At 39.9% G+C, this 26715-nt stretch overlaps 5 protein-coding genes across 5 annotated transcripts; 4 read left to right on the top strand and 1 right to left on the bottom strand.

The window, feature by feature from the left end:
• The first annotated feature begins 42 nt into the window (after window positions 1-42).
• LOC103990289 (uncharacterized) lies at window positions 43-3498 on the top strand. Its single transcript, XM_009409371.3, has 7 exons — window positions 43-500; window positions 612-727; window positions 812-930; window positions 1016-1178; window positions 1288-1508; window positions 1584-1959; window positions 2052-3498. Exons 1-7 carry the CDS (start codon window positions 321-323, stop codon window positions 3286-3288), a joined length of 2412 nt encoding a protein of 803 aa, XP_009407646.2. The 5' UTR covers window positions 43-320; the 3' UTR covers window positions 3289-3498.
• Window positions 3499-6054: 2556 nt separating this feature from the next.
• Window positions 6055-11092, bottom strand: LOC103990290 (plastidic ATP/ADP-transporter). Its single transcript, XM_009409372.3, has 5 exons — window positions 10046-11092; window positions 8423-8692; window positions 8197-8340; window positions 7755-8102; window positions 6055-6680 (listed from the first exon to the last, which is right to left on the bottom strand). The coding sequence occupies exons 1-5, from the start codon at window positions 10868-10870 to the stop codon at window positions 6291-6293; spliced, it is 1977 nt and encodes a 658-aa protein (XP_009407647.2). The 5' UTR covers window positions 10871-11092; the 3' UTR covers window positions 6055-6290.
• A 2593-nt stretch (window positions 11093-13685) lies between these two features.
• On the top strand, window positions 13686-15074 carry LOC103990291 (caffeoylshikimate esterase). Its single transcript, XM_009409373.3, has one exon. It carries the CDS (start codon window positions 13822-13824, stop codon window positions 14821-14823), a length of 1002 nt encoding a protein of 333 aa, XP_009407648.2. The 5' UTR covers window positions 13686-13821; the 3' UTR covers window positions 14824-15074.
• A 3939-nt stretch (window positions 15075-19013) lies between these two features.
• LOC135616877 (3-ketoacyl-CoA synthase 11-like) lies at window positions 19014-21808 on the top strand. The gene is made up of 2 exons (XM_065116587.1): window positions 19014-19250; window positions 19832-21808. Exon 2 carries the CDS (start codon window positions 19966-19968, stop codon window positions 21502-21504), a length of 1539 nt encoding a protein of 512 aa, XP_064972659.1. The 5' UTR covers window positions 19014-19250; window positions 19832-19965; the 3' UTR covers window positions 21505-21808.
• Window positions 21809-23578: 1770 nt separating this feature from the next.
• LOC135616878 (uncharacterized) lies at window positions 23579-24253 on the top strand. Its single transcript, XM_065116589.1, has one exon. The coding sequence runs from the start codon at window positions 23646-23648 to the stop codon at window positions 24060-24062; it is 417 nt and encodes a 138-aa protein (XP_064972661.1). The 5' UTR covers window positions 23579-23645; the 3' UTR covers window positions 24063-24253.
• Window positions 24254-26715: the final 2462 nt, after the last annotated feature.

Raw genomic sequence — 26715 nt, 5'->3', positions numbered from 1 at the left:
CCAGACAATATGGTGAGCCCGGCGATGCAATGACTACGATGGGGCCCAGTCAATTGCGGTCGTCCGGTCGGGTTCAAAGTTTTTGAAACGGCAAGGGAGGGCCGCTGTTGATTCTGCCGATTAATGACGTGGCAGGACAAAATTAAAGGAGCCAACGGCTCCTTGCAGGGAGTCGACCGTTTTGTCACATAACATCCATCGCATCTCCTCACCATCTCACTGACGCTCCTCCCCATTTCTACCTAATCCCCCCCCTTCTCTCTCGTTCTTCTCGTTTGACTCTGCGTTGGAAGTCTGCTCGCAGAGTTCCGTGGAGAGGGATGGCGACAACGGCAACAATAGCAAGCAAGATGGGGTTCACGGAGGAAGAGATGGCCGTCGATGAAGGCCTTGGCTACCCGAAGGCTTACGCGAAGCTTTGCAGGAGCCCCAGCGTGCTCAGCGCCTACGCCCAGGGACCCCCTTTTGCGTTCCTTCCTTACACCTTGCAGCCCCAGGAGGTAAATCCCTTCTCGCCTCCCCTCCCCCTTTGGTCTGTGTTTGTGCACGCATTTCGTCGTCAATGGTGCATTCCGTAGTCTAAACGGGTTCTACGGGCATCATCTTAACAGGCTCTGAGAGCGAGGGACTGGAGTCAGATGTTCCCGGTCACTGATCCAGAGGCGATTCCTTCTGTTAATCCTAGAGGCTTCGTCAATCTCCTTTGGAAGCGGCTTGACCATCTTGGGTAAGCTCACTGGGGAGTTCTTAAGGTCTGGAACACTGTAAGCTAACTATATGATGTGTTCTAATTCGTTTGTTGTGATTTCAGGAATGCTGGATTTGATCCTGCATTGTTTCGAGTAGACACATACGGCAATGTTCTATACCTGCATGCGGATTCGGCTTCGCCACTTGCGTGGGATATCGATCACTGGTTTCCTTGTTCGAGTATAGCTCTAACCAACCAAGTTTTGGTTCCTTGTGCTCCTCCTTGGAATGAATCTTTGAGCAAATTGGTCTGACCGATATGTAGGAGGAGGAAGAACAGTTCCTAGCAATCTAAGGCTGCTGCAATGGCAAGTGTGGAAGAAGAAGCACAACAAGCTGGAGTTTCTCATCCCATGGTGGGATCTCCAATTGGGCATCTCTGTGAACCAGTTCCTCTCGATTTTTGCTTCTCGGAACTCGGATTTCAGGTTGGTAGGACTTTCTATGTATCCATTTGTTGATATAAAGATTGCAGCATCCAAAAATTTCAGATTTCGCATGCAAAGCGATCTCAATGAATGACACTTCCTGCCTCAGGAGTAGAGCATTTTCTTTTCTGTTCTGCGATGGAGGAAGCGAGGAGCTAAACGCACTGCAGGCTGTCGAATCCCATCATTTTCCGCAGCATTTCATTGAGATGGAGCGACAAGTTGGGCTTGGTCCTGCTGCCATTGTCTCATCAAGAAGAAGTTTTCATGCATCAGTGCTGAGACCCATTGATGCAAATAGACATCTGAGGCACAACTATCCTCTACTTGGTCAGTGCCCGTGCTTGCTGCTCCAATCTCTCCTCTTCTTGCACAAATCTGATTCAAAGCTTATGATCATTGCAGCTGCAAGGAAATTCACCAGAGAAGAAGAAGATGCTCATAGCATGGCAACACATAGCTATAAACCCCTTGTCTCCAAGGAAAACACTAACCCTGATATGGATACTTGCGATAGCAACCCTTATTTGTCCATAGCAATGGCCAGAGACTCACTGAGGCAGAGAGAAGAGGCTAAGAAAAAACAAGCTGAGATAAGTCGCTTGGAAGATGAGCTGAACGAGTTGAAGCAGAAGAACGAAGAAGACCGAGTTGCTCTTCAGGAGCTGGAAACTCTTCTCGTCAAACGGAGACGAAGAGTCGAGAAATGTCGGAGGCTCGCGGAGGCACAGTCTTCATACAAGGCTTTACTGGAGAAGATGATTCGGGATGCCATGCACCAGTAAGATCCAGCTGACCCAAACTGCAGCTTCCATTGCTCAGTAGGAGATATCATCGTAATATAATAGATACCTTCTTTGTGGTGTTGTGCAGGAGCGTTGTCTACAAGGAGCAGGTTAGGCTGAACCAGACTGCAACAAGTGCTCTAATGGCAAGATTGGAGGCGCAGAGAGCACTGTGTGATTCCTCAGAGAAAGAACTCCGTCGGAAATTTAAGCAAAGAGATGAGATTGAGAAACAGATAAGGCCTGTGTGGGAGCTAAGAAAAAGATCACGTATGGATGAGACCCTTTTGGAGGAAGGGCGCAACGAAAGCATTCGACTGTTATGCACAAGGAGGACAAGGACTACTCCTCTAACGAAGGAGCTGAGGAAGTTTCTAGAGGAAGAGCAGAAGGCTTCTGAAGCTGGTCTATCTCTTGGTGAAGATGGAGGAGAAGAGACAGAGGAAAGTGCAACGACTGGCAGTTCACAAAAGGAGAAGCCTGCTGTTCCTCAGAGCCAGAAGAACGAGGAAGCAGAAGAGCATAGAAGTGTGATCGATGAGAAGCTTAAGCAATTAGCAACAAATGATGGACATTTGAGCCAGACTAGTGAATCAGAGCAGCAAAGTTTCTTGCATCGAGGCTCTCAAGAAGAAGGATATAAGGCATCTGGAGCTGGGAATGATATCATGTTGCTCAATGACAAGCCCAGGGACGTAGCAGCAGAAGAGAAAGTAAAGCCTCCTATACTGAAGATAAAGATCCCAAAACCTCGAAGCCCTCGCAAAGAAGAAGAAGAAGAAGATGGTGATGATGGGAACAGCAATCAAATCGGGAAACGAAATGTAGATAAATGGCTCGAAATCCTTTTGGATGGCTTTGAGGAAGGCTCACCCCAAAAGAAGCCCGATGCTCCAGAAGATAACCAGGATGAATCTGTCTGCAAGATGAACTCCGCTCACCCGCATAAACAAATCAAATTCTTAAGGCTCAAACCATTAGAAGAAAAAGCAGGTACTGCTCGAAACCCAATCACTGAGCAAAAAACCAATTCAAGCAAGAGCAGACATGGCGAGGATAGTAGTAACGCCAGCAAAGAGGAGGTTACCGGAAGTAGGAAGAGCTTTGAGGTGAAGGATCCAAGGTCTGAGAGCAGCAGGGGTTTTCGGTCACTGCCATCATCACCTTCAATGATACTGGGAATGAGAAGGGGTGTGGACTGCATAGGGAGGAAGCCTCAGGTGATGGGTGATGATAACAATGGCAACGAGAGTGTTGTATCCACAAACAGCAGCAAGTTCATCAAGTCCTGCAGCAGAGCAATCAAGAGAGCCATGAACATATAAGATTGTGCCATCCAATCCATGTCTCAGAATTGTTTATTCGTTTTACTTTCCTATTTATAATTGTTTCGTTCAGTTTATTTCCTATCAAACCGCTATTGTTTGGTTGTGTTGGAACTTTATTGTGTATTTTTGTTTAGTGAGTTAATAGTGGAGGGTGGATGGCTTTCTGATATGTATGACTGCTTGTTGTAACGGAATGAATGTGGATTAGTGCAATTTGACATTGTTCTGTATAGCACAATTTTGATAGAAGATAGATGATATAAACAAACATAGAACGATAATTTCATATTTTTATATATTTTAATCTTTAATTAATTTATGATTTGAGAATTAATATTTAAGTGTATAATTTAATATATGATTTGAACATATAATTGAGAAAAATCTTACTAAATTAAATCCTAATAAATTATCCCTCTTCCTCACTCACTTCTATCCCGTTGATCAGTTGGCAACTGTTATTTTTTTTTCATGCCTATCTTATTGTTGCTTTATAGCTCTTTTTGTTTTTGGATTTTGACATTGCACCAAAGACAAAGATTCACAACTCCTCCCTACCAATCTACCGGCTACATTATATCTTCTCTAATTTGATGATCTAATCAACCTCCTTTCGTGATCAAATTAGCTTCTCGATGATGCTACGCAATTCTGCTCAGTGGGCTTTCCCTCTACTTTTACCTATTACTTCACTTTTATCTACTCTAATGAAAACAACGGAAAATACTATTATTATTTATATATATAATCTAAAAATTATTATAGATGATTTGGTTTTAATAAATCATTTCCCAAGTGATGAAAAAATTATTGTTGCTCAATCCTACCGTATCAAACACTATTTGAAAAACTATTTCACAATCATAAATCTATGTTTTCTCTAACTATACTCATATGCTTGAAACAAGTTAACACTAAGATCCACACCTTACATCTTTATTGGGTACTCCCTTGAAAATAACATCTTATTTTTATTGAGTCTAAAATTTTGCTCTTTCGACGATGTGAGCTACTACCTCAAACTCGTTCAAGCACCTCTCACCACATCAACCAGTAATTCTTCTCTAAACTTATATTTCCTTATTACTCCAATTCACCAGCACCTCATCGTCTACAACTTATTCATCTATCTCTCCATTAACTCACTCTATAATACTTGATGAAGCAATGCTCTAAACATCATAAATAATGTCTTTATCTTTTTGTCAACCAAGTGGTACCGAAGTGCATCAGCTTTATGTTACTAACTTTCACCAATTCTCATACATTTGGCACAACCCAATAATACCACTCAGCTTAGATATCACATGATAACACGCTTCAAAAATGATATCTTCAAACTATATCAAATCCTTTATATTCATGCTAGTATAAGCTCTTCACATGAATCTACTGAACCCATAATCATCACCCAAGCCAAAAAAATATTTACACTGGCACAAAGCAATGTATAAGGAATACAATGTCTTACTCCATAATATCACATGGATCCTTGTACTATCTCATCCCATATAAAATATCATCGGGTATAAATAAATCTTTCCAACTAAGCAAAACCTAGATGGATCTATAACTAGATACAAAACACGTCTAGTGGCCAAAGAGTTTCATCAACGATCATGTGTTAATTTCATAGAAATTTTTAGTTTAATTATTAAATCAATAATAATTCAACTTATCCTAAGTTTGACAATCACCCAAGATTGACATAATAGTTAACAATTCGACCTTTAATCTATCGTTGAGTTTAATAATTTGACTTATTCTAATAATTAATAATTATATATTAATAATATTTTTTTACAAGAGACCTTAATTGAGGATATCTTTATGCAACAACTCCTTGTCATCATCCATCATCAGTATATAAATCACGTTTATAAACTATAAAAAGTTATTTATAGACTTCGTCAAACTCCAAGAGCCTAGTATATCGAACTTAACTTATTTTTTATATCAATCAACTTTGTTAACTCTAAGTGATATTTTTATTTTTATAATAATAAAAAAGATGTATTATATTTCTATTAACCTACATGGATGATATTATCATCATACATAATAAGTTCATAAAGATGAAATACATTAAACAATTAACGGATTAATTGATGATGATTAAACAATTAACGGATCAATTGATGATGATTTTTAGAGTACAAGTAATATTCACGTCTTCTGATCTTTCTCTATCTAAAAAAATACTTTATGATTAAGAAAAATTTCTCAATACTTATTACCTTAATGTATTGAGAAGACGTAATATCCATGTTCGCTTAACGTACGATGATTCCATGCAATCATCCTCCTAAAAATTAATCACCGCCAACTCTCGTCAATCATCAGAAATCACTATAAAAAATCTTAGTTTTGTTCCACCTTCATTATATTATCAAAAATCACTATAAAAGATCTTAGTTTTGTTCCACCTTCGTTATCAGAAATACTACAAAAGGTCTCAGTTTTGAATCACTATAAAAAATCTCATTATTTGTTCCACCTTCATTATGTTTTCAAAAACCACCATAAAACATCTTAGTTTCGTTCCACCTTATTATCAGAAATACTATAAAAGGTCTTAATTTTTGTTCCACCTTAGTCTCTACAAACTTACCAAATATGAGCTCGATAATGGACCCCGATTGGTTCCAAATCCTCAGGGTTGATGTGGTTTGAACAGCCTGGATATCATCTGAGCACAACCTGACCTCCTTCCTTCACATAAACGCACATGAAACCAGTAAAAATTCAAGAATCAAAACACAATGGCACAGCAAAAGAAAGAAACATTGCATCTTGTAAAAAAAGAATACAATAAATTGAAATATTTCCTCTCCAATTCTTTTCCCCAACTACTACTCAAACAGCAGTACAACAACATATTTAGGTAGGACATTGTATTAAAACCGATAATCCTTCTTATTCCACTACGACGCAAGGCTGAATTACCAAATGCCTCGTAACATCACTAACATCGTTCTTTCTGAGACTACCTGAAACGATTATTGACGAATGGTGGACGTTTCAGACGAACCCTCAGATTCAGGAGATGATTCCTGCTTCAAAGGTGACCCATTCGATGAGTTCTCACTCGCCGCAGATTCAGCAACAAACCCATCAGTGTCTGTCGTCATGTCGATTGGAAGCTCTTTCTCCTTCTCTTTCAGTATTTTCTCCTTCTCAAGCTCCTGTTTAGCCAAAGGAGAGAATTGGGAATCCAAGGATCTTGCAGCACCTAACCATGCAAGAACAATCACCAGCAAGATTCCTCCCAGGTACGGAGTCGAGTTTGCTAGAGACCCAAATGTCAAAATCATGAACTGCTGGATCAAGGCACCTCCTGATTTTCCCAAGGGGTTGCAGACAACATCAATAGCTGCCTTCCCTTTAACCTATAGTTTATAAAAAACAATCAGTAAATTAATTATATTAGTACATGCAATTCGCAAAGAGAAATCAAAGTACAACAAGTTATACAATAAGAGCTCTTATTTAGACAGATGCTGGAAAGTCAGACAACTTAAGAACAACTAAAACTAAAAAAGGCAAAGTCAAGTGAACTAACTTTAAAATGAGAGCATTTGGGGACTTTTTTTTTAACATTTACTACATCACTATATTAATCCCGATTATTTATCTTCTTGGAATATTAGCCTTATTTAATGGATTAGCTGCACACAAAAAAATTACCAAACAAGACTTATTTATCCTCTTGATTTCTTTCACTTCCTCGAAGAATTTACGCAACATACCTTTACGGCACCAACATGCTATAAAAACTTATTTTGACTGGATATTGAGCACAGGTTAACATCATTATTATACTAGAATAAATGGTTTGGGCAATCAAAACAACTATATGAAGTCCTTAATCTAAAACAGATATTAAAGTTAAACAGGAGATACCTGTTCTTGGGAATAATGGATGCTATTAAGAATATGAGATACCACTCTTTTGCCTCATAAGGAACATAAGGATTCATATGTGGAGCATTTAAGATTTAAGGAAATGAATACCAGACAGTAGATTAAAAAAAAAAACAGTAGTAAATAAAATGGAATCTGGGTAGAGTATGAAAGTGATGTACACTTGTCATGCATGTTCTAGAGCACTAAATTGCATGAACAGGCAAGTGCACGGAGAGTGTCATCAGCTTGAATTTTATTCAAGCTGATGGACGCTCATATCATGTGAAGTTCCCTATGACTTCACATGATATGAGCAAACAATACTATATCTAGGATCTACCTAGTGGAGCCACCACATCCATGAGAAGTTTATTCACAAATTTAAACTAACATGTGATGCTTATTCTTTCATGTAGAAGTATCTTGTGAAATCATGAGCCTTGAACCAACTTGTACCTACAATCGTCATATCAGAATGCTCGCATTCATTTTGAGTCTATACAGCATAGCATATGCAGATGCTTATACAGAGAGATTGTAGGAGGCATAACACTGACCTTCATCTCTTCGTCCAAAGGAATGTATGCCATTTCTTTGCAAGGATCAAACAAGCTGTACTTTGCACTCTTGCTGAAAATATTCTGTAATGCCCCCACATAAACAGCAGCAAGCAGAGGAGTCATACCAAAGCTTCCCAATAAAGGAGCCAACGGTTCACCAAACAATATTAGTGAGAAAAACCCGACTCCTGTGAGAAGCAAAACAGTGGGTGTAATCATGGCTGCCACCCCCCAACCAAATTTCCGGAGTATCAATCTGCCTAGCAACATCATTGTGAATGTTGCAATACCCGTTGCAGTTGAGAAATCGCCCATGAAAGATGAATATTCGTTTGGACTGGGAAACTGCCAAATAAATATACACAAATGTGAGTTTGACAAAATTAAGTGGTCCTAGCATTGAACAGCAATATGCAACTAGCATGTAAAATAAGGTTACCTGTGCCTTGAGCTTTGATTTCCATGTTACTTCAACCAAGTTTATGCTAATACCATAAGCAACCACCAAGGTGGCTAGATCCCTCACATATCTAGAGGACAGCAAAACTTTCAGGCTCTCATTCATACCTAGTTTTGGCTTCTCCTACACAATGAATAGTTTTTTAATAGTTTGTGTAAATAAAAGTAGTGAAGGATTTGTGACATGTATCATTCATGGAGCATACCTTCTTTTTTTTGCGATCTGATCTCGGAAGGGATGGGTCATTTAGAACAAATTTATTCACCCCCCCATAGATTGCACATATTACAAGGCCAAGGAGCACAACAATGCTCATCATTGCTTTCAGTGAAACTGCCCAACCATCAACCCCTGGTCCCAAAGTCTTACGGAGGTTAGAGAAGTATTTTACAGTGCGTCCTGAGAAGATGAGGGCAATATTAGCTCCGAGTCCAAACAATGGGTAGAATTCTTTGGCTTCCTCGACAGTAGTAATCTGCAAAAGGAAACCATAACTTCTTGAGATGAATCCATCATTTGCCTCATAAAATGAGTTCAGACATGCAACACATTAATTTGGCATATGTCAACTAAACACATAGATTAACTGAACCAAAATGCCATCGTTAGGAACTTACGATACAGATGAACTAGGTCCAGCTATAATCTGTAGAAAGAAACATAAAGAGCAATCCTGCTACTTACAAATTCTTGTCATTTTCAGTAGCTCTTTCCTATGCAAGCAAGCAGTGAAGGCCATTTTGTTATCAGTTATACCACACAGTTAACAAAGCATCACTATACTCCCTCCATTTTAGTTCAATCCAACAAAAGCTTTGGTAGTACAAAGGTGCTCTCCTCTTGTACACACATAACATCACAGCTCTAACAAACTTGAAAGACTTCTAGACCTATGGCATTTATTGTTGCTTACGAACTTATCTTCAGTTTCTGGGATGCCCTGATTTTAATTTCAGCACCATAATTTCTAGTGGAAATGAAGACCATTTACTTGGGAAGTCTTTGTCAAAAAGGCACTCAATTGACATGTATCTTACAGGAGGCGGTCAGAGTCGATATATATCAGTCAATATGGTCGAAGTAACAACAAATACAAAAGAACAAGACCTATAATCAGTAGCATGTCTCAACCCTATCTAAGACTTGATTCAGACTACTCTAATTCATTCCTGTCCATACAAAACTTGAGCTGAGAAACTCAACAGCAAAAAACGAAGAAGCACACCGAATTTGAATATCAAACAACAAAAGTTGCTTTCTTACCCAGAAAATGCACAGATTATTAACCAACACAGCTGTCAGAATAATTTACTCATCTTAATCAAAACAAACACTCATGAATAACTGGAACTCAAAACAAGTTGTTGAGTAGCAGCATCTTTGGCATGCATGATAAAAAAGGTACCATTAGAAACAAAAGCAAAAGAATAAAATACAAAATCGACAACCAAACAATTACAGCAGAACCTAACAGCCCTGAGAACTTTTTCAAAATCAAGTAGAAGAAACACGCATGTACCACAATGTACACAAAAGGAACTGTCAACACACAATTCTTGCATGCCACGGTAACTGAAAAAAGAAAAAGATATCAAGAAAAATATATTGAAAGACTGAATATAGTGAAGACATGACAATATTTGATGATAAATAAATATCAGTTCAATTTGATTAACAATTAATTGTTGATCGAGCAGATTAATCAGCCTCTCCTGACAACAGAAGTGTGATGAGATCATAAGACTGGAAAATAGCATTCTCCATGGAGGAAATAAAAATGTAAGAAAAGGCAGTAAAAAACCATTCACAATTACAAAGCATATGTCACCTGATTGGCAAACCCCCAGAACAGGACCGAAATCACCACACTTCCCCACAGCTCCGCCATGACATAGAAGAGACAGAAGCTCCAAATCCTCAAAATCGCGACAGGACCAAGGAAACTCGGGCCGAGCGCCGCCAAGAGCCGATCGGCGAGCGCGGTGGGATGGATGGCGTCGCGCAGCGGATACAACACGAACGCAAAGGCCCCGAAAAAGGCTATGAAAGGCAGAATCACGGTGTAGAAAAGAGCCTCCTTCGAAAGCACGTCCGAAAGTTTGGTGTACAACAGCATGAACCCTACCGCCATCGGCAGGTTCACCCACGTCTTCAAGAACGGGATAATCTCGGCGCTGCTCCCCTTGGCGGTCACCACCAGCACATCCTTGGTGTCCCTGAGAATGGTATAATTGAAGAGAATACAGAAGAACATAATCCCCAGCGGAACTATCTTCTTCAGCGTCGCTATCTCGACGCCCAAGAACTTGGGCTTCTTCTCCCCCTCCGCCTCGACAAGGCCAGCTCCGTCGGCCGGAATCGCGGCGCCGGCTCTAAAAACCGGAGCTTTCCTCGGTTTCCCCCAAAGCCCGGGGTAAAGGAGCGACCCCTTGGGGTCCGGGGGGGCTGCCGGCGTGGGAATCCACGGGGTTCTCGCCCCGGAGCCGAAGGCATGGAGGACGGAGGCGGGGGCCTGGGAGCGGACGGCCGGCGAGGGGAATCGGGAGGCGGCGGAGGGGAAACGACTGCGAAGGGTGTGGAGCGGGTGGAAGGGGCGAGGTTGAGGCTTGGGGGGGAGGGAGAGGAGGCCCTTTGTGGAGATGACTCCCTCCATATCTCCCGGGCAAGGATTTTGCAAGGGACGAAGCAGGTGCAGCCGAGGGGAGAAGATATGGAAAGGAGGCGATCTATATAGAGGGCCGGGGAGATGGAGACTGAGACTTCCCGGTGATCGACACACGAAACCAGGAAAGCGTTTAGGAGTTGTACGCTTTTCCTCTCAAATTGGAGGCGCAAAACGTTTCCTTGCGAGGGGATGCATCTGCAGGACCCAATAATATCGCCACCTATATTTCCAATAGTCACATTCAATCGATCCGTTTAGTTTATGAGATTTGGAACAGCAACGTGTCAAGCATGTGAGTTAAAATTTGAAATGAATTTGGATATCTAAATAATTACAGAATTTTAAGATTAAATATGTATAAAATGTATGCGAAAAAGGGACATCGCTGTTTAAGTGAAGTGAAACTGTCAAATTAATGGTTTTGGAATGGATGGATGGATGGATGGATGGATGGATGCTCACTCGGTTCATCTAAAACTTTCTAATCTTACGCGTTTCGTAGCTTGTCTGTCGTGGGACCCGGGCCGATGAAGTCACGTGAGACATCTTTTTTGGTGGGTCCCGGCGGTGCGTGTATCACGACGACTCTCACACGTTGGGATCGCATTTGCACGAGCATGGATCACACCTTTTGCGCATCACGATTCATGATGTGGACGATGCACGGGCGGCGGATGTGCAGTTCTATGAACATACACTGTTGCATGTGCATAATGATTAGATTCCTTTATGCGTCCCGTGACGAGATGCACATCTGACACAAATAGTCTATGATTATATATATATATATATATATATATATATATATATATATATATATATATATATATATATATATATATATATATATATATATATATACATATATATATATGTATATACATACATATATATATATATATGTATGTATATATATATATAAGTTACATGAGCTAGATTTTGACGAGAATGTTAAACCTTCTAGTATAGATTTTGATGAAAATATCAAATGTTTGAGTAACTATAATACTAAGATCGATGAGTATCTTTCCATCAATTTCATGTCAATTTTTGTTGGTGGTTTGAGCTCAACAAAATTAATAAGCTACTAAGTCCATGATAATGACAAATATTGTAACCCTCTTCATGAATCATAACGGATATAATATTATGGGAGATTATTCACTCTCAATAAAACACGTGGTTATTTGTTAATAGAAGACGATAAAATGCAACAGTACAAAAATCGAAATAAAAATTATATCTTTAAAATTTTTATTATTAAAAGAATAATTTTCTAATCACTTCGTATTGTTGCAAAACAAAGGCATTGGTGATTATTTTCACCATTGATCAAAGTACCTATCAACTTCTTAGGATGCAAATTTATTTATTTTTCCATATAGAACTAAATCAAAGTACCATTTTTTTATTTCACAAATAAATCAAATTTTTTTGTGTTATTTACAGCCGATGGGGCGATGAATTTGTCAGCCTTATTGATAGAAATTTGAAGTTCTTATGTCTCATTTTCTTTTCATATTACTTATAAAATGGAGGGATTCTGACAAACCGGCATTTCTTTGGCTTGCAGAGGGAAGTTTGCATTATATATATATATATATATATATATATATATATATATATATATATATATATATATATATATATATATATATATATATATATATATATATATATATATATATATATAAAATAAACGACATCATATTATATCTTTTTGGTTATTATTGCTCATATACTATTATATAATAATATTTTTTAGATTCGTAATTAGTTTGATTGACATTAAGAGTTCATTTGGGTCATTCATTGTGTTTTCAAGTATATTTTATGGTTTTTTATTCTGATAACAAAAATACTATAATAAATTATTAATTTTATTTTATTAAAGTGATTTTATTTTTAAATTATTATAAATATTTATTTGAATAAGATATTAAATTATATATAGTGTATTTTGATTTTATTTAACTCGTTTATAATATTTTAAATAAACTTAATAATATTTTTATTATGAGGGTCAAAATACTATAACATGTCGAAAAATATTATAACAGATAAAAAAAAATATAATTAATTTTTTAAGTGATAATTTAGGTATTATCTTAAAAAATATAAAATAAGAATTTTCATGATGCTAAAATAAAAAATAAAAATGCTGAATGGATCATGATGCGGTAAGCGTCGAGAATGTTCTTCTGCCCTTTTGGCTTACCGCATGGCGACGGCCCCCACCCATGACCTAACCACGATGTTTGGTGGTGCGGTGTGGTCCCCACCCAACAACCCCGTTCGGCCGACGGAAATGGCCGACCGCTCGCCATTCGGGCACCGCATCGGTCGCAGTTACCACCCACCCTTCACCGTTGATTCTGCTTTCCCCGCATCAGATGTCGCGGAATCCCCAGCAATTGGATCTTGCTTTCTCCGTGCTCAGAGTTACTACCCACTGCGCGACCCACTTGTTATCTCCCTCGCGAACGTTATCTGCTGAGACAACGGTGAGGTATGCATCACTTCACCCGTGGGCTCCACTGGAACCTTTGCGGGCGGAAGTTTTGGGGAATGAACTCAAGATTTCTCTTCCGAGAAGGACCCTCACCTAAACCCCAGGCTGGTTCCTGTACTGATCCAGACAAAACGCATCGTAGTGAGACCAATCTGGACACGACGCGTCACCGACGAAAGACAATAACATGTCATCTAAGGGTAGATAAGTAATTGCGTCAGCCTATGATTACCTTGTGGCTTCCTGTGATTGGTCAAATTTTGGTGCATGTGTTTGTCTATGGGGCCGGGATTTGGTGAAGCCCCTTTGTCTGTGAAGAAGGCAAACGGCCCAGATCTTATATGTGAGAGAGAGAGCAAGCAATTGCTTGCCATCCACGAGCTTCTGAATCCAATCTACTCGACATCGCCGCCCGCCTGCGACGCCGATGGGCTCCGACGCGCCGCCTCCGTCACTCCCCCCGCCGACGAAGTACTTCTGGGGCGACGAGCCCGGAGAGGACGAGTACTACGCGTCGCAGGGCGTCCGCAACCGGCAATCCTACTTCCAGAGCCCCCACGGCCGTCTCTTTACCCAATCCTTCCACCCCATCGACCCCGCCACCAGGGCCGACCGCCCCGTCAAGGCTCTCGTCTTCATGAGCCACGGCTACGGCTCGGACACCGGCTGGCTCTTCCAGAAGATCGCCATCGCCTACGCCAACTGGGGCTACGCCGTTTACTGCGCCGACCTCCTTGGCCACGGCCGCTCCGACGGCATCCGCTGCTACCTCGGCGACATGGAGGCCGTCGCGGGCGCATCCTTGTCCTTCTTCGTCTCGGTGCGCCGGGAGTCGCCCGGCCTGCCGGCCTTCCTCTTCGGCGAGTCCATGGGCGGCGCCGCCACCCTCCTGATGTACCTCCGCTCCGACCCGGGCACCTGGACGGGACTCATCTTCTCCGCCCCGCTCTTCGTCATCCCGGACGACATGAAACCGTCCCGCCTCCACCTCTTCCTCTACGGCCTCCTCTTCGGGCTGGCCGACACCTGGGCGGCCATGCCGGACAACAAGATGGTGGGCAAGGCCATCAAGGACCCGGACCGACTCCGGGTCATCGCCTCCAACCCGCGGCGCTACACGGGGCGCCCCCGGGTGGGCACCATGAGGGAGCTCGCCCGCCTCTGCGACTACTTCAAGACCCAATTCCGCGGGGTCACGGCGCCCTTCCTGACGGTGCACGGCACCGAAGACGGGGTCACCTCGCCGGAGGGGTCGAAGACGTTCTACGAGATGGCATCGAGCGCGGACAAGAAGCTGATCATGTACGAGGGGATGTACCACTCGCTGATCCAGGGGGAGCCGGAGGAGAACAGCAGCCGGGTCCTGGCGGACATGAGGGCATGGATCGACGAGCGCGTCGAGCGGTACGCAGGCGCGGCGATGAATTGAGACGAAGGACTCCGGTGACCGCCGCCGACAGGTGAACGCCAATAACGATAAGAGTACACAAATTATTGTATCTGTGGTTGGGTTCGGTCTATTTGTTTTACGAGTAGTTATTCTTCACTTGATATTAAGTTGATAATTGATGTGGTTAGTGCTTGCGGAATCGTTTGACCAAAACACTAAATCCACTCCAATGTGGTTGTCTTAGTCAAATCAGCCTCCATGAAAATTCAACGGTGGATTCAATTCCATTATTTGGATTGTGAAATGTCATTTCTTAGATCCCACAGCTCTCTCATTTTCTCTATATATTTCCAAGCTTTTAACTCCTCTCTCTCTCTCTCTCTCTCTCTCTCTCTCTCTCTCTCTTTTCTTTAAGGATTATATTCTAATGAGTTAAATCGGTTGGTAAAATCTGGATTAAGATTTGTGGGGGTTGGAGGAAATGTTGCTTGAAAGAAAGGAATCTTTGGCACATGGTGCTTAGCTGGCTGTCATCCATCATAAGATACCTATATAATTTATATTTTTGAATTTACCACTGTACAAATTGATATATATATATATATAAACTTGACTTATTTATCAAAATAAGATCTATCATTAAGAGGTGGGAGGTAAAAATTCTTAAGTATTTTAAATTTAGAATTATTTTTGAAAGGCTCTTATACATAATGATAAAAGGTCAAAAATATTATCTAAATTGATGTATTATTATTTTTTGATTGACTAGACTCCGCATGTCGAAGTTTCGATGGTCGAACATATCGATTATATCAAGATTTATGTCAATTTTGATTAATAATATTTTAATTTGATTTGAGTAATTTGATGGTAATAAGATATTTTCATTCTAATTATCCTTTATTTACTAGCTAATAATTATAAGGTATTCGAATATGTTATTTTTCTATCCACACCGACGGCAAAGTAACATTCGTACACGATTTAAACGTGTAAAGTTAATTTCTATAAAAATCTTAGAGATATACTTTTGTGGTGGCGCATAGTAGTCCAAAAGTAGACTTGGAGCTCACTTGGGTTTGGTGGCGAATCCTTATCATTATTTGGTCTCCAACAAATAAATCAATTATCCAAATGAATCCAACAAGCTTCGAGTGGTCTCCCATGATCGGGGCACTGATTTCTTGACCAGTGATAGGAGTTGAGCACGTATATATGAAGTGCCAATGTGAAGGAACAAAAAAAACTAATGTATATTCTTCATTGAAGATTAGTTTTTCCATATTTAAACCTCAAATAATTTAATTAGTTTAAAATATTTGGCTTGAATTATTTTTAATTATAAAGAGCCATACAAAAAATCTTTCAAAAATTGATAGAACTAACAACAGGTATTAATTACAGAATATTTTTCTCAATTAACTTGTTATAAAATACTATCTTAGGTATGATAATTAATGTTAATTATTATTTACTAAAATTATTTTATCCTTGATAATTATTGACTTAGCTTTAAAAAGATCATGTTAGAAAAATTTATTCGATTTTGATCTTCGTACAAGTCGAGTCCACTTTAATTCTCGAATGAGTATCCGAGCTTATCTCTTAATCATATCAGACTTATTGAGTCAGAATTAAATTTAACTGTTTTAAATATTACAATATTCACTATATTATAACTATTTTAAAATAAAAAAATAAATTTTAAAGATTTATTTATAAATTAGAGAAGCATTATAAATTAGTTTTGATGATGTGCTATGGATTTCAAAGTCAAAGTTAATTTATTATTTAATTTTTATTACACATAGACAAAAGTGTTTTAAACCAAAAAAAAAAAAAAGTGTACCTAATTTCTTACATTTCTGTTTTGAAATAAAGGCCTTTTTCTCTTAAAAAAACAAACATAGTGGAGGATAAAATTTTCATTTCTTTCAATCAGATTGATCGATCCGATCAATAACTACGCACATATTTGTGCATCGACTCTGATAACCTCCTCTAATTATGCATCTACTTATTATCAATGATATTATTTAATTAGGTGAATCAATTGGTCACAAGTTTTATCTTCTTTGTAAAGTTATCTGCAAGTCTGGAAAGAAGTTGGTAGGAGGTAGGAAGTGGTCGCTAAGCACATCAACTTTATTTTATGTGGAAACGAGGATAGAAGCAACAATGGATATGATATGACATATTTTAGCACAATTCACGTTTTAATAGTTGGCGATCACTTCAGTGCCAACAAAAGAGCTCTATGATGTGATACCTTAAACTCGAACGAGACGACCAATTACCCTCCTATTGTTCAATGTTATATAAGTCGACGTCGTATAACGTAGAGTCGTTTCGAAAAATTTGGAACGACGTCACATGGCGCGAGTCCATACAGGTCAGTTGACGCTCGCACGTAAGGTACAAGCTAATCGTCCGAGGAGTCGATAACCATTAACGAATCATGTACGACCGACCCTTGTTCATAGGTATAAAAGTTAATCTTCTAACCAATGTCAAGGGGAGAGACATCGAGCACTCAACTCTCCCCCAACTCCAGTCGATACTAACTTAAGTTTCGAAGGGATCGAATCGAGAAATCTCCTTTCTAACTTCGGCCTATGTGTAGTAACTTGACGACGAAGAAACAAACAACTCGCTAAGAGAAGAAGACCACCCACATGAGCCGAGGCTCGAACCTAACATGACCCGACGTCTACTTTAAGTATCTAAGTGTTCAAATGGACGACCTTGCATATCCGGGATCGAACCAAGTCATGCTGACACCTCGACCACGAAACAAAGATTCCCCAACATGATAGGATATAAATAATTCCAAATTTTATTAAAGAATATCTTAATTTATTTTATTCAATTTAACACTTGTATATAGTCAGAAAAAAGAAAGAAAGCAAAATCCCCTAAATTTCCTTCATTTTCAATGAAGAATATCTTAATTCAATATATTCAGTTTGATAGGGCTCAAGTCAATGTTGAGATGTGCACAACTTGTCTTACACATTTAATTACTCATATTCTTTAGTGGCTTCCATGACCTTGAGATTTTTTATTTTTATTTTTTTTCATGCCATCTATTGATTCGATACTGATCTTCATCTAAAAGTCAATCAAAATGGACACAAAATCATACCCAATCATCGTCCCATAAATAATTTTTAATATATTAATGAAAGGTATATAAAGTGTTTTTTAAGGGCAAGTGTTTATATACTAATTATTTATTATCTTCTAGGAATCATGGAATGAGCTTTCGACCTCTTAATTTAAGGAAAACAAGTCAATATACTGAAAGCGTGATCTGTTACGTGGTAGCGTGTAGGGATGTAGTGCAATATGAATCACACGTAGGTGATCAACTACGTGTTGAATTGCAAATGGAGTCCACTTGGGATTAGTCAATTGCATCCATCCTTAATCAACCAACTCCTTGAGCACATCATCTAGAAGCATCCAAGTGTCTTGTGATGCCAAAAGAAGCCATCACTTTGATCATCTTGTCCTTTTTCTTTTCTTCCTTCGCAAGAAAGATGTTGGAATAGCCGTCTTATTTCTCCTGCAACGACTTGGAATTACTCACATCACTCGTACTCTAAGAAGGATTACCACGTTGACTCCTCGTTCTCGGCTCCACTGATCCGAATGATTTGTTTTGGTCCCCATGACATTGATTTCAATTTAATTCATCATCTCATTCGGGGAATAGTTCGTTGACTGTTCCTAATTTGGAAGACGAAGACATTTACTCCTTTGATTTGAGAGTATTATGTATGCATTCCCCTTCTCATAAGAGATTGCGTCGAATGTTTATCCGATAAAATTTATTATTGCGTCGAATTATTGGATTAATGAGAACATATTCTTTTTAGATGATTTAATGTGTCCCCATTACCGCGAAATCTCGGGCCCCACCGATGTTGTGAAGGGGGAGGAAGCCTGTATCCTGTCTCGGATTGGTCAACCCGTAACTACTTGACTTGCTTGGTCAAAATGAGGTGGAGCGGCGGCTCTGGAAAATCCAACATATCGTACCCACGACGAAGCGGTTTTGCTTACCAACCCGTGTTGTGACTGGAGAAGGAAGTGGCCCCACAGGCACGTCCAATAATACAACGGCAATCGTTGAGGGGCGTTAATCTCCAGCGAGCGCAATGGCGATTCGCACACACGTGCCGCGTGGTTTCGGGTCGGCGATTTTTTGCGACGCCGAATGGAAGCCCACCACAACACGTTTACGCTGCGAAGCTTCCTCCGTCGACGCACACGCTGACGCCCATCGATGCCATCGAGAAGAACGGCAAAGCGTCTTTTATAGCCCCTTCTTCCTCCGCCTTCTCCGCCCCGCGTTCCATACCCTGTGGCCTTTCCTCCTTCCTTCTCCCCGGACCAGCGGTCGGAGCGGAGATCGGATCGGCCTCTTCTCGCCCCATTCGCCGGCGGAGACTGCACTAGAGGTCCGTTTTCCAATATCCATCTCCTTTCTCTGTTAAATCTCTTCGCGATAGAGACACTTTACGGTTGGGTTTTGTTTGATCTTGAGCTGCTACATTGGGAATCATGTACATCCTTTAGTGGATGCGATCAGATTTATCTTGTGGATTCTTTTTCCCGAGTCATGCTCCATTTGATTTTACGGTCATAATCCGATTTTTCCGCGATTGTTTCCTGGTGGCATCATTTTTGTTGTTCGAATTCTTTTTTTTTTTTAAGAGATCATTGTCTTTGCAATGAGAGCAAAAGAAAACATTATTTGTACTCCTTTTCGATTTGTGGTCAAAATCCGACCTTTCTCACAGGTTTTTCCTGATGTCATGAATTCTTTTTGTTCAAAATCTCCCCTTTTTTTCCTTCTTTCATAGGTACTCTTTGGATGATTTTGTTTGCAGGAAGAGCAACACAAACATGATGTTTGGAATATTATGCCCTGGTGTTGTTTGTTGTTTTGCCTTCATTTATTTCGTGTTGGACTGCAAGAACAAGCCCGTTTCTTCTTCTTAGTGTGATAATAAGAAATGTTCTCTTGTGCTTTCTGCAGGTGTCCGCTTTCTGCTTTCTTTCGCCAATCTCTTGATCCTCTTCTTCCTATTGATCTCAGGCCGAAAAATCCCACCTTTCTCCCCCAACTTCATTTTTCCTTTGTTGCAGATTGCTCTTGTTTCGATCTCGAAAATGGCCGAGACTGAACAAAGAGCGAATGCCGCTCTGCTGCAATCATCATCCTCCCGGCTCCCTGATTTCAAGCAATCCGTCAAGCTCAAATATGTCAAGCTTGGTTATCACTACCTCATCACCCATGGGATGTATCTGTTCTTCTCGCCTCTCATTGCCGTCCTCTTGGCGCAGCTTTCCACCTTCTCCATCAAGGACCTCCATGACCTCTGGGACCATCTCCGTTTCAACCTCATCTCTGCGGTACTCTGCTCCACGCTTCTTGTCTTCCTCTCCACCGTCTACTTCCTCACGCGCCGCAGGCCAGTTTATCTGGTCAACTTCGCATGCTATAAGCCCGAGGATCCCCGGAAATGTACTAGGCAAATCTTCATGGACCGGTCTACATTAACGGGGTCGTTCACGGAAGAGAACCTCGCATTCCAGCGTAAGATCCTTGAAAGGTCCGGTCTTGGTGAATCCACCTACCTCCCCGAGGCGGTCCTCAACGTTCCTCCGAATCCCTGCATGGCTGAGGCCAGGAAGGAAGCCAGAACTGTTATGTTTGGAGCCATCGATGAGCTTTTGACAAAGACTAATGTGAAACCCAAGGACATCGGTATCTTGATTGTGAATTGTAGCTTGTTCAACCCGACGCCTTCTCTCTCTGCCATGGTTGTTAACCATTACAAGCTTCGAGGAAACATTGTCAGCTATAATCTGGGTGGAATGGGGTGCAGTGCAGGTCTTCTCTCGATTGATCTTGCCAAGGATCTTCTTCAGGTCTATCCCAATTCCTATGCCTTGGTCGTCAGCATGGAGAACATCACCTTGAACTGGTACTTTGGCAACAACCGCTCCATGCTTGTCTCCAACTGCTTGTTCCGTATGGGTGGTGCTGCAATCCTTCTATCCAACAAGAGATCTGATCGCAGGCGCTCAAAGTACCAGCTCGTGCACACTGTTCGCACTCATAAAGGTGCTGATGATAAGTGCTTCAGCTGTGTCACCCAAGAAGAGGATGAGAACGGCAAGATCGGTGTCTCTCTTTCTAAAGATCTCATGGCAGTCGCCGGCGATGCCCTGAAGACCAACATCACTACGCTTGGCCCACTGGTGTTGCCCATGTCCGAACAACTCATCTTTTTGGCTACATTGGTAGCGAAGAAAGTCTTCAAAATGAAGATCAGGCCTTACATTCCCGACTTCAAGTTGGCCTTTGAGCATTTCTGCATTCATGCCGGAGGAAGGGCAGTGTTGGATGAAATAGAGAAGAACCTGCAACTCTCCGATTGGCATATGGAGCCGTCGAGGATGACACTCTATAGGTTTGGAAACACTTCGAGCAGCTCTCTCTGGTATGAATTGGCATATTCAGAAGGCAAAGGAAGGATTAAAAAGAAGGACAGAATTTGGCAAATAGCATTCGGGTCGGGGTTCAAGTGCAACAGTGCTGTCTGGAAGTCTCTGAAATCCATCAATCCCGCAAATGAGAAGAACCCATGGATGGATGAAATTAACAACTTCCCAGTTGCGGTTCCGAAGGTGTCAGCACTTTGAGCATAATCTCTGGTTAGAAAGTGATATCACATGCAGAATTAGAATCTGCACAGGTGAAACATTCATCATGATTTGTTTTAATTGTTTTGGTGTTGGAAGGTGCATTTTTCATGTGGACACTGAATTTGATTGCTAGATTTAAAGATAAACCATGTGCTCAACTGTAAGTAGACTAGGAGGGTCAAGTAGCACTATATTTCCTATTTTTGTTGTTAATGCAGACATTGGGCCTCGATTCTTGTCATAATCATTTTCTTTTGCAGTATCATTGCCTAATATATGAATCTTCTATTGATTAGTGTCATTTCATTGTATTATCCACTATTTTAATGAATGTCAAGATCTCTTGATGCATCCTCTATACCTTGTTAAAATGTCAGCCATCAATTATGTGGCACTGTTAGAAAATACTATGGGTTTCTGGAAATTATCTGGATAATCTTTCTGTCAACATAATTTACATTGTTTCTGTGAGATGCTTGCATAGCCCCTCTTCCCTGATGGGAAGTGAAAGCAAACACCAATACCTCCAACCTTGGTGAGGTAATCCTGCCTAACGGGACAGTGTAGAGCCAAGGTGGATTACTCATCAAAGTTGTCGATTGCTTCGCGGTTGTTGCATTATATACTGAAATGACAGTCAGAATATGTTACTGATGACAAAAGGCTTGAAGGTGATCATGCTCAGCAAAACCTGAATTTGTTGGATCTTGTAATCTCTGGCACAGCATATTCATATAGAGCATATGGCAAGGGCTGCAACACAGCCGAATCTCTTTGTTGAGCTGCTGACCCAGAGAAAGAAAAAAACATTACATGTTTGGTGATTTCCTTAACCTGGTTAAAGGTTAACTGACCTTCCTAAGGTTCAATTTACTCAAATAGTTTTGTAAGTTTAGTGTGAGGACACACCATACTTTCTGTAAAATACTGAATATCTTGGTGTGGTTGTATAAGTGCTCAATATCACTATTTTCTTGGCACTTTTAAGACTATTATTAGGCTGTCTATGGCCTAAATTTTCTGTATGATCTTTTGAGTCTGTATTCTCAGGCAGGATGGGTTTTGAAATATAAGTATGCACAGTGAATCTTTTCTAATCAATTTTATTGTTTTGAGTTCAAATAGAAGTTTTCTAGAATTATGAATTGGATTTACCCCATTTATCCACCTCATAACTTCGTTAAAAGATTTTCTGAAATCTCCATATCTCAATTAGATTCTCTTAAAATCCAACTACAATTAACAGGATTCAAGATCCGTTAACCTTATCGGATCGGGTGTGGGTTCAAGATTTGCGCGTGTAAAATAGTCCGAATCCGGCCCGGTCTGATCTCGTTCCCGGTTCCAGAACCGAACCAAAATCCGAATCAAACGCAGGATCGCCGCCGGCCTTGCGCCTCCGGCACGCTACCGAGGAAGGAAGATGCGTGTCCGGGCGAGAGCACATCACACCATCGGATAAAACAAATAGAAGCGCCCGCGCAAAACTTGCGTCGAACAGAAGGAAAACGCCCGGATACAAACACTCGATTGGCAATGGAGGAAGCGTCCTGTCGACAAGCACGGGCCACCAAAATATCGGCCGCTACCATCGCTTTCCGTGGAAGAAGAAAAGGGTTAAAGCGTTCCAACACGGAACCTGTTGCGGTGCCGTAGCTTCTCAAATTACCATGAACGGCCATGAAGCTTCTGATGTAAGCAAGCTGTGTTCTTTAATCGAGCCAGATGCCGTTCACCGCTGCCGGAGCCCCGTGATACGATGACATCGGTGATAGGGGACGCTCGGTGGGGTCACCGTGTCTCCGGTGAGGAGTGGTGGGAAAACATGCTCACGTTGCCGATGCCCAGCAGCGTGGGTATAAGTGTCTTTTCGATGACCCACCGGAATGGAGCGAAGAAAAAGGACTAATAAAGACAAAAGAAAAAGAGCAAAACCAGCGGACGGACAAAAAGAGAGGGGGAAAAAGGTTGAAATGGTCCGATCGACGCCACGTGTATTCCGCGGCATCCCCTCCCCCGCCCGCCCTTATCCACTCGTTTCCTTTGCTCCCTTAAAGCGCACGCACCCCTTTCGCTTGTCCTCTCCGTTCACGGAAACCCTCGAACAGAAGAAGAAGACGACGAGAGAGCCGAGAGAAATGGCTTCCGGTTTAGTCCTCACCTCGATCCGGCCGGCCGTGATCCGGGCGAGCGCGGCCGAAGGCCGCGGGAGGCGGAAGGGCCCGGCGAAGTCCGTTGCCGGCGGTGGGGGGGGCAACAACTGGTGGGTCCCGCTTTTCGGCTGGTCGGCGGAGCCGGACTACATCGACGGCGCCGGAGCGGGAGCAGGGCCCGCGGAGGATTCCCCCAAGAAAGGGGCGACGGCGTCGGCGGGGGAAGAGGAGAGGAGGCGGCCGGCGGGGCGAAGGTTCGCGGCGTTCACGGAGGAGAAGGCAAGGGAGCTGCGGATGCGGAGCATGGAGACGGAGGCCTTCCACGACGTGATGTACCACTCCGCCATTGCCTCCCGCCTCGCCTCCGACCTCCCCCGACGTCCCCTCTCTGCCGACAACTGAGGCACCCGGTGTTCTCGATCGGATGCCCTCTCGACCGATCCCATCCGTCGACTCTGATCACGAAGACTCGTTCTATTTTTCTGCGTCCGGTCTTCACTACCTCTAATAATTTCCCTTTTTTTCTAGCGTTGTGTATATGGATTTAAGCCGCGCTGTCATGAAAGGAATTATAGTACTTCCTTTTGGGTTTATTTTACGTCGCCAAAATTTGATCTCCATGCTTTGAGAGTCATCTATCCGATTAAGATCTTACCATCAGATCTTTTATGCCCTTTAATGATTATTTCGTTGTTTTTCGTACGCTGTATTTTGTGTTGCTGTTTTATGTATCGTCATAAATTCTAATATCATACTCTTGATATATTATTCCACAATGAACTTTATAACCTTTATATCAGGGAAAGCCTTTGATGATGCATGCACTCACTGAAAGGAAGTCATGACTCATTTCAGGAAGTAATGACTAGGTTTACTAGGGTAAATTTTTATTGATAGTAAGTATATATAAATTTATATGCGCAAGAGAAATTATAAAATATAATATGTATTTAATTTTTTAATCAATAATAATATAAAATATTCATCTAAATTATTATGAAGCAATAGAGATTATAAAATATAATAATTATATATATATATTTATATATTTATTTAATTAAAAATATTATTATAATAATATTTTTTAATTAATTAATTAATAATATTTATTAAAATTATTTCATAATTATCATTATTGATATTGATAATACCATAATAATATATTATCATAGCTTGAATCGAAGTAGAAGGAATTGTTTATAAAACAAAAAATTTGATAAAAATATCTACAAGTTAATAAGAAAATGAGAGTCACCATTTTGAACATTGTCATGAATAAAGTAAAAAATCGATAGCTATATGATTTATTTGAAAGTAAAATATAGGATTAGTATATAGATATGTTATCGTGATATTATCACAATATATATTTATAGAAGTAACTGTTCGATATTCAACCTATATAGAAGCTCTTGCAACATAGTATTATTATTTATAACTTCAAGAGATTGGATTGTGATTACAGAATATGATATAAGCACTAATAGAAGTCCTATCATATTTATTATCTACCCATTTGATATCCAAAAATGCATGAAGCAATAGAGGAGAGTCCCTTTGAAAAAATAAGTCATGATTAATAATACCTTTTTAAGTATCGGAGAAAACATTAAACAATTGTCCAATAGTTGGAAGTAGACTTATTTGTAAAATACTATAGACTTCCAATAACTTGACAATACTCAGTGGTGTTATTGAGATTAGCACTATCATATAAGATAAGGCGAACACTGGTAGAGATTTACGTAGCAATAGTATTTATCATAAATATAATTTTATTATAAAAGTAATAAACCATTTGTCACGTGGATGACTTAAACACCAAGAAAATAATTAAGAGATCCAAGATCTTTAATAAAAAAAATTAATTATTAATGATTTATTACTAATAATAATTACATCATCCAAGTAAATTAGTAAAAACATAATTACGATTGAAAGTGAATAATGCATTTCTTTATAATCATATTTTCAAAGATATATTTATGATCTAACCTCCTTGATCATAATCTTTTTCAACATGTATGTAAGTTGCACAAGACTTTTTATGGTCTCAAACAAGCCCTTTGTGTCTAATATCATTCAACCATGCTCCATGAAGGAAGGATGAGGTACAAAACAACAATAGCAAAATAGAGGATCAAAGAAAAAAAATATGTTGAAGCAACTATTGTTATGATACAATGAAAGAAATGATTAGCTTGAATGTTTATTGATAGTATGTATGAATTTATATACATAAATAAAGATTACAAAATATGATAATTATATATTTTTTTAAATCAATAATAAATATAAAATATTTATCTAAATTATTTTATAATATAAGAGCTCACATTAACATAATGATCTTCATCATTAATAGAATCATAATAATATGTTATCATAATTTTTTTTATAATTTAAAATTATTATAATATTTTTATCAAAATATTAAGAGAATCATGATAATCTTATTATAATTTATTTTTCTTAATAATATTCTTTCTAATACTGGCTCTATATTATATGTTGTGCTAGATTTAGTATCACTAACAGAAAGTGATAATAGAGGTATACATTCAAACAGTATAATGAGATTGGATATAATACAAGATGTACTACTCGTACAATCACCACCATAAAGACAAAGTAAAGTGACTTTGTACGCGACATTACTATCATCTTATCTGTCCTATTATACATATATACTGACTTACTCTTATCTATCCTATTATACTTTTATCTATCCTTATTCTTATCTATCATATTATACTTATATCTATCCTTATTCTTATCTATCTTATTATACTTATATCTATCCTTATTCTTATTTACTCAGTTCTCATGAAAGCATAAGAATATGCAATATGTTATATTAAAATACGAAAATAACCTTTATGTCAAGATTAAAATCAAATAATTAGATCAAGTTTAATGATGCGTACCTTTTGATGTCATATGTTCATATATTTCTGTTTGACCTGTAAGACACCGTCTTTAATCCAAGATCACTATTCATCTACAAGGAGGAATTAGATCCTTTCTTCTCTCTTCCTATCCTTTCACATGATCA

Source organism: Musa acuminata, chromosome BXJ2-7 (genome assembly GCF_036884655.1).
Source record: "Musa acuminata AAA Group cultivar baxijiao chromosome BXJ2-7, Cavendish_Baxijiao_AAA, whole genome shotgun sequence".
NCBI lineage: Eukaryota > Viridiplantae > Streptophyta > Magnoliopsida > Zingiberales > Musaceae > Musa > Musa acuminata.
Note: the sequence above shows the minus strand (reverse complement) of the source record. Positions and strands in the feature narration are given on the sequence as shown.